The sequence below is a fragment of the Hippocampus zosterae genome, chromosome 11 (assembly GCF_025434085.1).
Source record: "Hippocampus zosterae strain Florida chromosome 11, ASM2543408v3, whole genome shotgun sequence".
Lineage (NCBI taxonomy): Eukaryota > Metazoa > Chordata > Actinopteri > Syngnathiformes > Syngnathidae > Hippocampus > Hippocampus zosterae.
In genome coordinates, this window is record NC_067461.1 from 8865792 (window position 1) to 8878259 (window position 12468).

At 42.5% G+C, this 12468-nt stretch overlaps 1 protein-coding gene across 1 annotated transcript in view; it reads right to left on the reverse strand.

Annotated features, from left to right (window-relative positions):
- The window catches only part of lrmda (leucine rich melanocyte differentiation associated), a 230350-nt gene that overhangs the window by 79742 nt on the left and 138140 nt on the right, over positions 1-12468 (reverse strand). Inside the window, exons 3-4 of the mRNA XM_052080056.1 lie at positions 4856-4982; positions 2557-2696 (exon numbers count right to left, since the gene is read on the reverse strand). Coding sequence (XP_051936016.1) covers positions 2557-2696; positions 4856-4982 — 267 coding nt within the window. The remainder of the gene's footprint in view (positions 1-2556; positions 2697-4855; positions 4983-12468) is intronic.

Genomic DNA, 12468 nt, shown 5'->3' on the forward strand with positions numbered 1-12468 from the left:
GACCGGCATCAATTAGAGAAGACTTGGGCTGCAGAGATGAAGTTTCGGAAACCTTTCACTGAATACAAATCAGCATTGCACAGAGCGGATACCACAGGTGACAACCGCAACGAGCAAATGAAATGGTATTGCGTGGTGCTGCAGTACCGCAAATGGCCACTTGGGATCGGTCTGGCCAGTGAAGAAGGGGAAGTTTACCGTTGACCATTGCAGCTGCAGCGGGGATGAATTGTATTTTTCTATGTCATCGCGCTAATTGGCGGACGGAGGCAACACACCAGGATCCGCCACTTTCGAGACCACGGGCTCCCACTGCACGCGCCTGGCTATTTATTGCCCAAGGCCCAGTGCTGTCATGACCTGCACACAGCCTAACCTTGTCAGACATGGAATCTGCATCACGCTCAAATTGATGTTTGACTATGTGACACATTATGAATATTACATTACATGAGCGTATACGACTGTCACTCTGACGCGAGCGGCTCTCCACACCAGTAAGATAAGCACGCGGGGCGGAAAAGTGAGCAGGGTAAGGAAAGTGAAAGGGAGACAAAAAAGAGGGGTGAAATATTATTCAAGAAAGGCCTGGGTACTAAATGATTAATAGGCAACACAGAGTCAGAAACAAGCACTTAGGGCTAAAACAGACAAAAGAGAGTATGCTTTTCGCCTTTTATCACATTTCACGTAAAGGACCTTGACAAATGGTGGTCATATTGCATGGCTCGGGGCCCGGCTTGATGTTTAATGCATCGAGTGCCACGCTAAGGCAGCCTAGTAAACACTCATTTGTGGTGGGGAGTAGTCACACATGAAATCCATTTTGCAAACTGGAGTGTAGAGAGGGGGCCGCGTGACAAAGCTTTTAGAACGATGTGGTCGGATCCGCAGTTTGCTTGTGAAATGTTTGGAGGAAAGAGGACATCATCAAATACATGACTTACAAAAAGCTATACGACGTGGGTGCAAAATAGCGTTGCGGCTTTTTCAAAGAACCTTTCATGACCAAGTTCTTCTGAGGTTATTTGGGGTTATTCATGACGCATCCACAAGTTCAAATTAATTCCTGACATGCTCCATAAAGAGAGTGTAGTCCTTTATTTAGTGACTTGCCTTGTACTCATTCCAAATAAGTTGCAGTACCGAGTTAACCTCAAATGGATGCTCCAGACATCGACATTGATGCTAACAGATGTGTCACCATCTCGCACTTGAAATTAAATAGCATCGGACAAACCTTGTATGAGCACAAAGCTGAATGTCACGTGAGCATAGTTGCTAATGCTTATGCTTTTTATGGTTTCAGTCACTCAATCAGTAACAAATGTCGGTGTTTTCAACAAAAACAAGGATGTGAGCTAATGTACAATGCTAGCGTTAATAAAACACATGCTCCATGTGTATCTGTCATAACTTACGAGACTAGATTGTTTTGGGTGGTGGCAGTACCAGCACCACACACACAAATCAGAATCTGTCATGCTAGCATAGATGCTACTACGCAATTGTTGTCAGGGCTAGTTTACCCGTAACCTAACCATTGACTGACTATTATCTAACATATTCTTGCAGCATATCTTACCTAGTAACAAATGTTTGTTCGGTATCCATTCATTTCAAACGCATGTATCAAAAACATGGTTGTAGACGTCAATATACATGCTTAAAGACGATGTGTCATTAGATTAATGTACATATGTCATCATATGTCTTGAACGAGGGTGGAACACTTTGTACCAGCACCACACATAAATCTGAATGGTAAAGTTAGCTGACACGCATGTGCAAGCAAGAGCTATAAAAGTGGGCAAGTCCACCATTATTGCGTGTAAATGTGCCATTAAGTGATGGGAAAAAAAAACAGCAACAGAAGCCACAGAAGTCAATGAATGTATCGTACATGCTAAAGGCAAATACATGATGTCATGACACTCACTTACTGACATTATGTCTCAATATCATGAACATACAACCAGGGGTGTTCCCCAATTTTTAAGGATCTATATTTTTCTTGAAAGTGTTTATTTTAGTGCTATGCGACCATGTATATAATTTTAATCAAACTAATTGTGTGAAGAATGTTTACACTTCTCATCCACACGCGATGAGTTTCATTATTATGCCGCCATTTTTGTCTTTTGAAAACTCCTTAATTTCACAACTAATTCACATCATTCCAACATCAAAACATTCGGCTCATTCGGGAAACTGTACTGCTCATGAAGAACATATTGGAAACTATTTTTCACGACCCCCAAATTTTTCAGTATTTCACATTTCCCATGACAAAATTCCAAAATTAAAGCCGACATTTTACAAATTCACCCCATTCTTTCACATTTCTCATTTGATTTAAACCTTTCCATGATCAAAACAGTTGTTTTTAAATTCCCCAGAATATTCTTAAATGAGAAAAAACAGTTTACCAATTCACCTGCAATTCTACAAAAAGTGCATGATCTACTTTTCCGTATAATGGAGACATAGGGTATTGCTGCTCGAAAAGAAAGGTGCTTTGCAAAGATATAGGTTCCATGGTTTTGCAGAACTGACCTGTATCTCTGGTAGTCATCCTCATCTTTATCCAGGCTGACCAGCTGGTTGGGGCAGGCCTCATTGCCCAGCAAACTGAGGTACTCCAGCGACGGGGTCACGTCAGCCAAGTGCTCCAGCAGAGCCTCAATATCATTCAGGTGTCAAAGGGCGGATGTCAAGGACCTAGCGCTGTTAATTACATTAGCATTTACTACCCACAGCGCTGCTCTCGGCCCTGTCGGCCCACGAACACATCACTGTCACACGTACGGAGGTGCTCAAAGGAGCTAGTCACCAGCTTTGTGCGACACAGGGCCAATTTAAGGCGCAGGCTTTGGCGTATAGCAGTGACACAATTTGGCTGCTTTTCTCTTCATCTCTTTCATTTCCTAGGTGGCCGGCTGTAGAATAGTGACAACATGATGGATGCCCTGCGGTTCAAACAGTCCGTGCTTCCCAGAGCTGCAACCGTGGAAAACTTTTTGCCAATCGTGGAAAAAAACAAACAGCCCTGAAAGCAGGCACATTCATCACTAATACATTCACTTGGAAAATTGAGCCCCGAAAGTGTCAAAATACAACGGCGCTAATGCTGCGCTCAAGCTATAAAATGGCAGCGCGCCACGACAGGATGTACATAATTGGCCTATTAGCATGCGCCCGCCACTTCACAACCCAAGTCGGCACACGGTCCCAGACGCCCCCCCACCCCTCCCCGTTTTTAATGTTGACTCTTGAAGTGCGTACGTGAGTGTTAATGTATGGGAGAGGGCGAGCCACCGCTGGGGTCTGAGGAAGCCGAGTGAAAAGAGGACACACTGCCGAACAGGTTCGGAAACCAAGAAGGGAAGTTAGCGTGTTTATGTCTTGATCATTAACAGCCTTGTATTTTGTCAACGCCTCGGCTTTAGGGTGGCTGACTTCTCTTTTACCATGGAAACTCAAGGTACATTTACAACACAGCCACCTTGTAAAAACGGGCAAACATTACCGTTTTTCTTTTTTTTAAATAGAAGCAGTATATAAAATGGACGGATGGGTTCAAATAGCAAATAAGATAAATGCTACAGCACTGTCTTCTGTCTAGACATTAAAAAAAAGTTTATAGAGTAAAATAATCCCGTTATCAATATGATGAAGATATGCTAAAAGGAACATGTTTTAAAAAGTGCTTCAAGTATGCTTTTGAATACACAAAAATACAAAAGTAGTCCAATGCCCGTTCGATAAATGATAAGCAGCAGCAACCAAAATGAGTTTTCATGCTTGCAAGACCTCACAGAAATGACTAAGAACACAGTAATGTATTTAACTAGCATCGCTGGTGTACAATTTTGGGTGGCGCTCGACTTGCTGCCCCCCCCCACCCATCCATTTCCTGCAAACACTAAAGTATAATTATCTTGAATTACCCTTTTGCTGCTGCCAGATGTTTGAGTTGCGTACGTGTACATAGGGATAAATGTAAAGGCTGTGATATCTGCAATGCACTGCAATTCAGCACAAATCGGCTGCTGTGTTTTTGTATTACTAAAATACGAGCATGTACAAACTTTACGTAAAAGGATATTTTAACATGAAATTGTCATACATCTGAATTTCCAGAATTTACAGTTCAAAAACATAGTAAAGCACAACATTATTAGGATTTCTATTATTAAGATATGAAATGATAGTTCCTGACTTGCTTTTGAGAAAAGAAAAGTTGTGGTCCTCAAACGTTAGGCTTGGTTCACTATTTACTTCTTAAAGCAGCTCAGTACATTGGCAAACATTTTGAAATGAAGAGTTACATTTTGAAAATCATAACTCGTGTTCAAAACGGTAAAATATTGAGAGTTCACTGAAATCGAAGGATTCTGCATTACAGCAATCCATGATGCCAATGGTTTCTGAGACGCCTAACTGGCAGTGGTGATCTAATCCATGCGTTCAACACTCTACATGTTCATTGGCACAGCCAAAAACATCGAAAGGTGCTTAATGGGAATTTGAATCTGCACCAGAATATCATTTCAAAAAAAGAGTTTCCTCTATTAAAAAAAAAAAGAACAAAAACACGTGCTATCAACGTGATACCACACTCTTCTCTTTGATAGCACTGTATGTTGTCGCTGACTTGAAATCTGACTCCACTAGAGGTCCCTGTGGCTCAGAAACAGCTCCTCGGTGGAGCTCCTCCACACTCAAGTGCCCCGCAAAGCCATTAAAAGCATTCCCTCAAGCCAACAAAACCAAGAGCCGATGATGACGTCCGCATTTTTCTTTTTTTCTTACAGGGCTATTAAGGAAAGAGTCTATTTGCTTGAAAGGATATTTTGTTCTTATTGAGCGTCAAGGTGTGCAGGTTCGGTAACCTGGGCAACCGGAGGTCATTCCCAAGCAGATTGTTGTCGACGACCAGCTCTTCCAGCTCAGTGAACGTTTTGAGGCCTGCCAGGGACCTGCGATGATAAGGCCAGAGGAAAAGACGGGTTATGGTCGGAGATAAATATTTCACATGCTGAAAGAGTTTATGTCCGGGCCTGTCAGTGCAGAGGGGGGTGAATGACAAGAATTAGTGGCGCTGAGCTCCCCCTGGCATGGCGAGGCATCCTTCAGAGGCTGGCAGGATGAGGGATGGGGGTCACTTGTGAGTAGCCAGGATTCAAAACAAAAGGCTTCAGAAATGCGGCGGGCAGGATGAATTTGTCAATGTCTTGTGCCTTGAGGCGCCCAGTTTCGCCTGACCCCAACCCTCCATTCCCAAGACAAATCACTCTGTCACAGTTCACCTTCACTCCCCAGACACAAATTTAACTTGTCATCCATCATTTTCACACAGGAAGCGGAACACGCTCGCCATCGCACATGGAATGGAAGGCAAACTTTTCTCTTCAGAGGTTGGAAAACCTTAAAGAGACAGTGCCGATTTTCCTCTGACCGGGGCAACCCCCGCCCTCACCCGCTAACGCATTCACACAGCCTTATCATAAAAATGATGAAGGGTGGTGTCAGGAGTAATATTAGGACCGTGCAAAGTTCAAGCTGTAAAAGGAGCACAATGGCAGTGTGCGCCGTCCAATCCTTCAACGCGGTGCGGACGTGTCCTAGGTGACTTTATTGGCATTTAAATCAGACGCAGGCAGGCAACCTCTCAATAGATTTTGCCATCTAAAGAGCATTCCTAATGGCATTTTTATTCATCAAGTACATCAATAACTGCAGCCATCCAAGCTCCAGCTTGATAAAAGTACATCTCTGCTCTCTGACAGCGCCGCATATCTTACTCAAAGGCACCGTGACGTCTAAACAGATGCAGCGCTAAAAAATTCTTGACTTGCGTCAATAGGAGAACTTTATCGTGACAATCTGCAAATGGAAGGCAGGAAGCAGTGGGCACGGTGTAACATTCATCATGCAAAAGAAAGCAACACATTGGCAAAGCGAGGATTAAAAAATATATATATATGCTGCGGTGTGCACTCGGACTACTAAAATATTGACTTATTACATGAATTGAACTCATTCAGGTTAACAACTCCAAAAGAGTATTTTTTTTTTGGGGGGGGGGGGGGTTCAACATGCAGACAAAGAGGAAGGCAACATGTCCCACTGGACACCCTCCTACTATTATTAATTGCAATGCATATGTTATCATCACAGCTTTGAATACGTTCATGCAACCCCACCCTAAGATTGATATTTAAAGATGATAGAGGTACGTACATTTGATACAAATTACAAGCAAAAAGGAGAAGAAAAACAAATCTCATCATCTGAAAGCTTCTTTCACACTTCCGTTTGTGAACCGCTGAGAACAATGAAGGATAAATAGAAGCTGTTAAGCATTGCAGTCAAGTGCTCAAGGCAAGGAACCACATTTGGTAAGTTAAACCAAAATTGATGCCACATGCCTCATTTTAAGGCCATGACATTTCCCTCATTCATTCATCTGTCATAATTAAATTTGTATTTAGTTAATTTAACTTCCCTCGTGGGATTTTTTATAAGAAAATATCTTGACAGAAGTTAAATAAAATAAAAAAAAAGATGAAGTAAATACAATGATCCCAGACATTGTTGCTCTCCAATAAAAACTCTCTTTTTCAAAGTTAGAAGATGTCAAAACTGAGGAAGGAGACAAAATGTATGACACATGTCGAGATGTCAGATCATAAAAGACAAAATGTGAACACTGGCAAGTAAAGATACATTGTGTAATTGGATTGGATTGGATTGGATAAACGTTATTGTCAAATGTACTGTATGTGAAACAGACAGCACAGATGAAATTTCTTCCCTCTCAACACAAAACAAGACAAGAGGAGGCACTGCGGGTGTCCGCGCCGCCATCAAAAGAAAAGTTAACAAAAAAATGACAAAATAATACAAAACAAAAAATCATGCACTTGCCGTCGTAGTGGTAAACTAACAGGATGCGAGGACCTAAGTTTGAAGTGCGTGCATTTTGAAGCCTGACGATGCCTCAGAAAGACCAGACTTAACCTACCACCAATTCCTTCAGCAGAGTTACAAGCAAAATGTCATCACAAACAGCTTCATGTATTCCCTCAAATGACGACGTAATGCTTTGCACAAAGTTCGGATCGGGTGATTTGTCACCTTCGGGTACCCGTAGAAGAAAGATGGCGGCGAGACATGTCAGCCCCCTGTAAGGTGAGGCGCGACCCAGGTAATATAATTAGTGATTACTAGACCTACGATTATTTAAAAAACAAAAAAGTATAATAATGACATTAATTTATGATAGAACATATTTTTTGCATATTATTGAAATAATGGGTTATCTCTCTCTCTCTCTCTATATATATATATATATATATTAAATAATTAATGAACTAAAGATGTTTTTTTCAAAGCTACACACCGACCCTTTAAGCTGAACAAGAATCAAATACTATAGGCATGCTGCTTTGAATATTTTAATTATGACAGAAATCCACTTCAAATGCCATCTTTTTCAATTCTGGACAGACTCCACCTACCTCACACAGCGAGTACACAAATTAGGTGCAACATTGAACAAGAAAGGGGAAAAAAAAAGCTAAACAAAAATTGCAACCACCTCACACGGAAATGAACAAATCAGCAAGTTGCTGCTGACAGCGAGGCAAGGTAGATTGATGCCTCGTTTCAAAAGGCGTCCATACACTTTTGCGCTCAAACAGACACACACTTTAAAACACACAGAGCGGCGACTGACAGCACCTATAGCTGGTATTGCTGTTGGCTGACAAGCTCTTATCGCTTCTGACTAACACGCGAGTAAGATGGATGTGCACGCAGACCTGTTTTTTTTTTTTTTAATGCTATATGGTGATGCTCAGCAATTCTATGAAGCAAAGCACCAGTCCCAATATCAATCATAAAGCACCTTGCGATTAATACATGAATAAAACAACAGTGCTTTTGTATTGAAAGGGCCAAAATGAGTTTTATGAGAAAAATAGAACGATACAATGTTGTGCTTTACAAAAACATGCAGTGGGGTCAGAATTACACGGAAGTAAAAAGACACACTTTGCATCAGTTGATTGGCCATTAACTTTTTACAATTAACAAACATTTTGTTGATCCTCAATGGCTACTGTATTGAGCCTCAAGGATTGACTGTGAAAGAAAATAGCCACAAACGAGCGCCGGCAATTTGGGAACAAAACACAGTAAAAGTGTGTTTTCAATAAAAAAATATGGAACGTTAATTTGTGCGCTAACACTGCCACTTCGATAAACCTGATTCTAAAGCGCTACATGAGTGCTAGCGCTAACAGTGAAGTGGCGAGCAGCTCTTTCACTTCACATGAAATATGGTCGAGCATTTCTGGGGCATGTAGTATCACAGTACATGCATTATGGTGTAAAAACTGATCCGCTCGGACTTGATCCACCATCTTAGAAAAACAATTATGATTATTCATCGTAATAATATCACCGGTGAGAATTTTAGGCATGCTAAAATGGAATTTAGCATCCCAAAATCTAATCTCATATGCCCAAATCGTGTAATATTGCACCTACCTATACATTTCTTTGGTTAGTTGAGGGTCGTTTTTTCGGGGGCAGAAGTGAATTTCACAGCACAGTGCAGGTACTGTATGTGACTTGACATACACTTCTCAAACATATGCAATTAATCTGCAAGTGTAATTGGTGTTAATGTGTAGTTTGGCACATCACTGGATAAACATGATTTTGTTTGCCACTCCCTAACTTTTGACACCTGTAAATGTGTGTGTGTGTGTGTGTGTGTGTGTGTGTGTGTGTGTGTGTGTGCGCGTGTGCGTGTGCATGTGCATGTCCGTGTGTGTGTGTGTGTGCATGCCCTGCTGCAATCCTGTGAGTTATGTTATTAGCTGCTTGGTTAAAGGGAGCCGCATGACACAGGGGGGAGCCTTATTAATTGTTGTTTTCATGTCACCGCCGCTGCGTGCACTGGCTGATTTAATCAGTTAAATTCACAGCCAGGGGAGCGAGCAGCCACTGAGTCCCATCCAGCATTAACTACAACGCAGAGATTGAAGCACTCGAAGGCTTGCCAGCTTTCACTGTGCATTTCCCTATGGTGCTTTCATTATTGCACCCCCTCCCCGCCCTACTTGCTTGTTCTACAACGCAGCTTCGAAACAGTGCAAAGTTCAAGTGATGCAGTAAAAACATAGTCAAGTGAGCTTTTCTTGCTGTTGAAAAAACTAATGCATGGAATCGTTTTGAGTCCTCAAAATCTTTTAATTGACAGGATTTTAATTAAAACGTGTAACATAAAAAAACATAAGCGCAACGCAATATCATGAAGAGTCAAAGTGCTTCACACGGTTAAAAATGGGAGAAAGTCAGGATGCCCTTGGTAGGCCGCTGATGGGATTTGAACCGCAACCTTCTAAAATTTGAGTGTTAACCACGAGATCACCACACTTCCCGACAATATGTTGACAATAGGAGTAAAAATAAAAGGATGCACACAGCAGATTTCACTTTAGCCATATTGGCCGGTGGTTCCAGTGGTTAGCGCGTCGACCTCACAGTAGGGGTACCGGGTTGAATTCCAGCTCAGGAATGCTCTCCAGGGCCTGCGTGGGTTTTCTCCGGGTACTCCGGTTTCCTCCCACATTCCAAAAACATGCACGGCAGGCTGGATCAAACACTCAAAATTGTCCGTAGGTGTGCGTGTGAGCGTGGATGGTTGTTCGTCTGTGTGTGCCCTGCGATTGGTTGGCAACCGGTTCAGGGTGTCCCCCACCTACTGCCCGAAGACGGGTGGGATATATATATATATAAGCAAAGGCAGACGTGAGTGAGGACAGGCATGCGGCGAAGAAGTCCGCCAATGAGTGAAGGGTGGGCGTGTAAGTGGACGCTAAAGGGACGCTCCAAGCAGGTACCAACACCTGTATAGAGTGTGGCTATGTGCATTGTTGCAAAACAACGTCGGTTTTGGTTTCTAAGAACCCCCGAAAATAAATTCTACAAAGAGACACGCCTACGAAGCTCAGTTCAAACTTCAAGCCATTGGTTATGCTTTTGGCATGCGTGCCCATCTCACAGCAGCGGTGAAAAACCAAGTCAAGCAAAAGAACTCTTGAGCTTGCCGTTATTCCCGCAGGCTTGACTAAAGAACTCCAACCGCTGGACATCGGCATCAACCGGGCGTTCAAAGTAAAGTTTCGAACGGCATGGGAACAATGGATGATCGACGGCAAACACAACTTTTCAAAGAGTGAGAGGCAGCGCTGGGCCAGTTACGCCACAATTTGCGAATGGATTGTGGCTGCTTGGACGAACGTGTCTGCTTGCACTGTTGTTCGAATTTTGGCAAAGCCAGCATCATTTCTGTGGAGCCACACGGCAATGAGAGTGACTCTGACAACGAGAGGGAACGCGGCGTTTTTGATGGATTACCGCTACTTGCACAATTGTTCAATTCTGATACAGAGGTTGAGGACTTTGATGGATACCTGGGTGATGATTGATCGAAAAACGTGAGTACATTGTACGATGGCTAAATAAAATACAACCGAACTGAGTTTTGCTTCCGTTGCCTTTTTAAAAACGTGTTTTTAGCTTGTATCTGTATGTCTTGGCATGCTACCGTATGCTTCAAGCTAACATGTTTTTAGCGTGCGCGCATGCATGCCGTATATTTAAGCTGGCGTATGTTTTACCACTTTAAAACTGCGGCCAATGATACAGTGCGTTTTGTCTATGTGTAAAATACAGAAATAGCACCCATTAATGAGACTGCGGCCAACCATACGGTGCGCCGAATGGTCATGAAAATACGGTAATTTTATTTTTTGATACAGCTCTTGCGTTGGGTCTCGTTGAATTGGTGGCTAATTAATGAAGAACCCGAGTAATAATAATGCTGGTATTCATTGAAGATGCTAAGTAATTTATGATATGTATAGTGCTGTTATTGCTTTTTGCTTCTAACGAGGTGAGGTGATGAATCATTTTCTTGTTAAGGTAATTATCATCCGCCCGACTATCACAGCTAATCCGTTACGCTAACGATCACCACTGTGCACGTGTAACTCGGGCTCATACATCACGTGTGCACCGTGTGCATAATCCTCTACTGAAGGCACACCGACAACAACAATAGAAATATTCATCCGGAACAAAGTGTCAGCGCGGCGGCAGGATGAAGATGATGATGATAAAGTAGACAAGGACAGTGCAGCCATCGAGCGGCCAATCGATTGGACGGATGCTAACGCAGACATAGTGATTGATAAATCGCTGCTGACAAGCGCACGAAGAAAACCCTCGACCGTTATTGGCTGAAATGTCAGTCACGACTGCCAATGTCGCACTCCGTGCGGCGTCATGTCATATATCCTCAGGCACGGCGGTGGTAAAAATGGCGACAGGCAGCTTGAGCTGGTTTACATGCTTGAACCCGACTTTTTTCTCATGCCTGCTGCCAAAAGGAATCATATGTGACCTTTTTTGGGGGGAGGGCTACATAGAGCTGTACAACATGTTCGCTTTCACAGTGGCCATTAAAGCTGTCATTTACCAATGTCACTATTCCGGGTGAAAAGTACCAAAAGAAACAGTGTCTGGACTCTGGCTGTGATGGTGCAGTGTGGAAAATAAGCGGTTGCAATTTAGGTGCGAGGTAGTGCACAATAGGTTTCATGAACAGTATGAAAAGACCGAGAGGGTGCAGAAATGCATTGAAGCATTCGCTCCAACGGAGAGGTTACTGCTCAAGACTGACAGCAAAAACCGAGGTCCCGTTCAGAGGGCAACATATAAACGTTTGATGAATTGACCAATAGTGGTGCCATCATGGCCTTCATATGTGCATAATGGACTCTTCAGAGCGCACTTCAGATTGCCTGCCAGGATAAGGTAGCGTAATGAATGGGGAGACGGCGGGTGGACTTGGGCAAAGCGGAATGCGACGGCCTTTAATAAACTTAATAAAGAGTGATCATGGACAGGCAGAGTGGAGAGCCTCAAATATTTGAGAAATATTCAAATATTCAGATGATAAGACAAAATTACTTAATCTCTTTCTATGTCTATATATAGATATAGATACATATATATATCTCTATAGATAGTGCTTTATTTAATTACTTGGAGGCATTACAAAGTATGTCATTCAAAGGTGAACTGAATTGCTACATGTCCTGCTGTATTTTATTCACATAACAAATATGCCTACATATTTAATATGATACATTTATAAATAATACATGTTAAATGGTGATAATACACGTGAGTTGTAGACCTGTGCTGGTTCCACGTTGCTGTTCTTTGGGTCCCGAACTGACGGAGAGGAAAGCAACATCTTTGCTTGTTGTAGCCAAGCAGTGTACTCCTGTGTGCCTCAATTGCTTCAAGATACAATTAATTGACTTTATATTCTATAGCACTTGTCCTCAAGTAGGGTTAGTGCGAGCTGAGACTATCCCA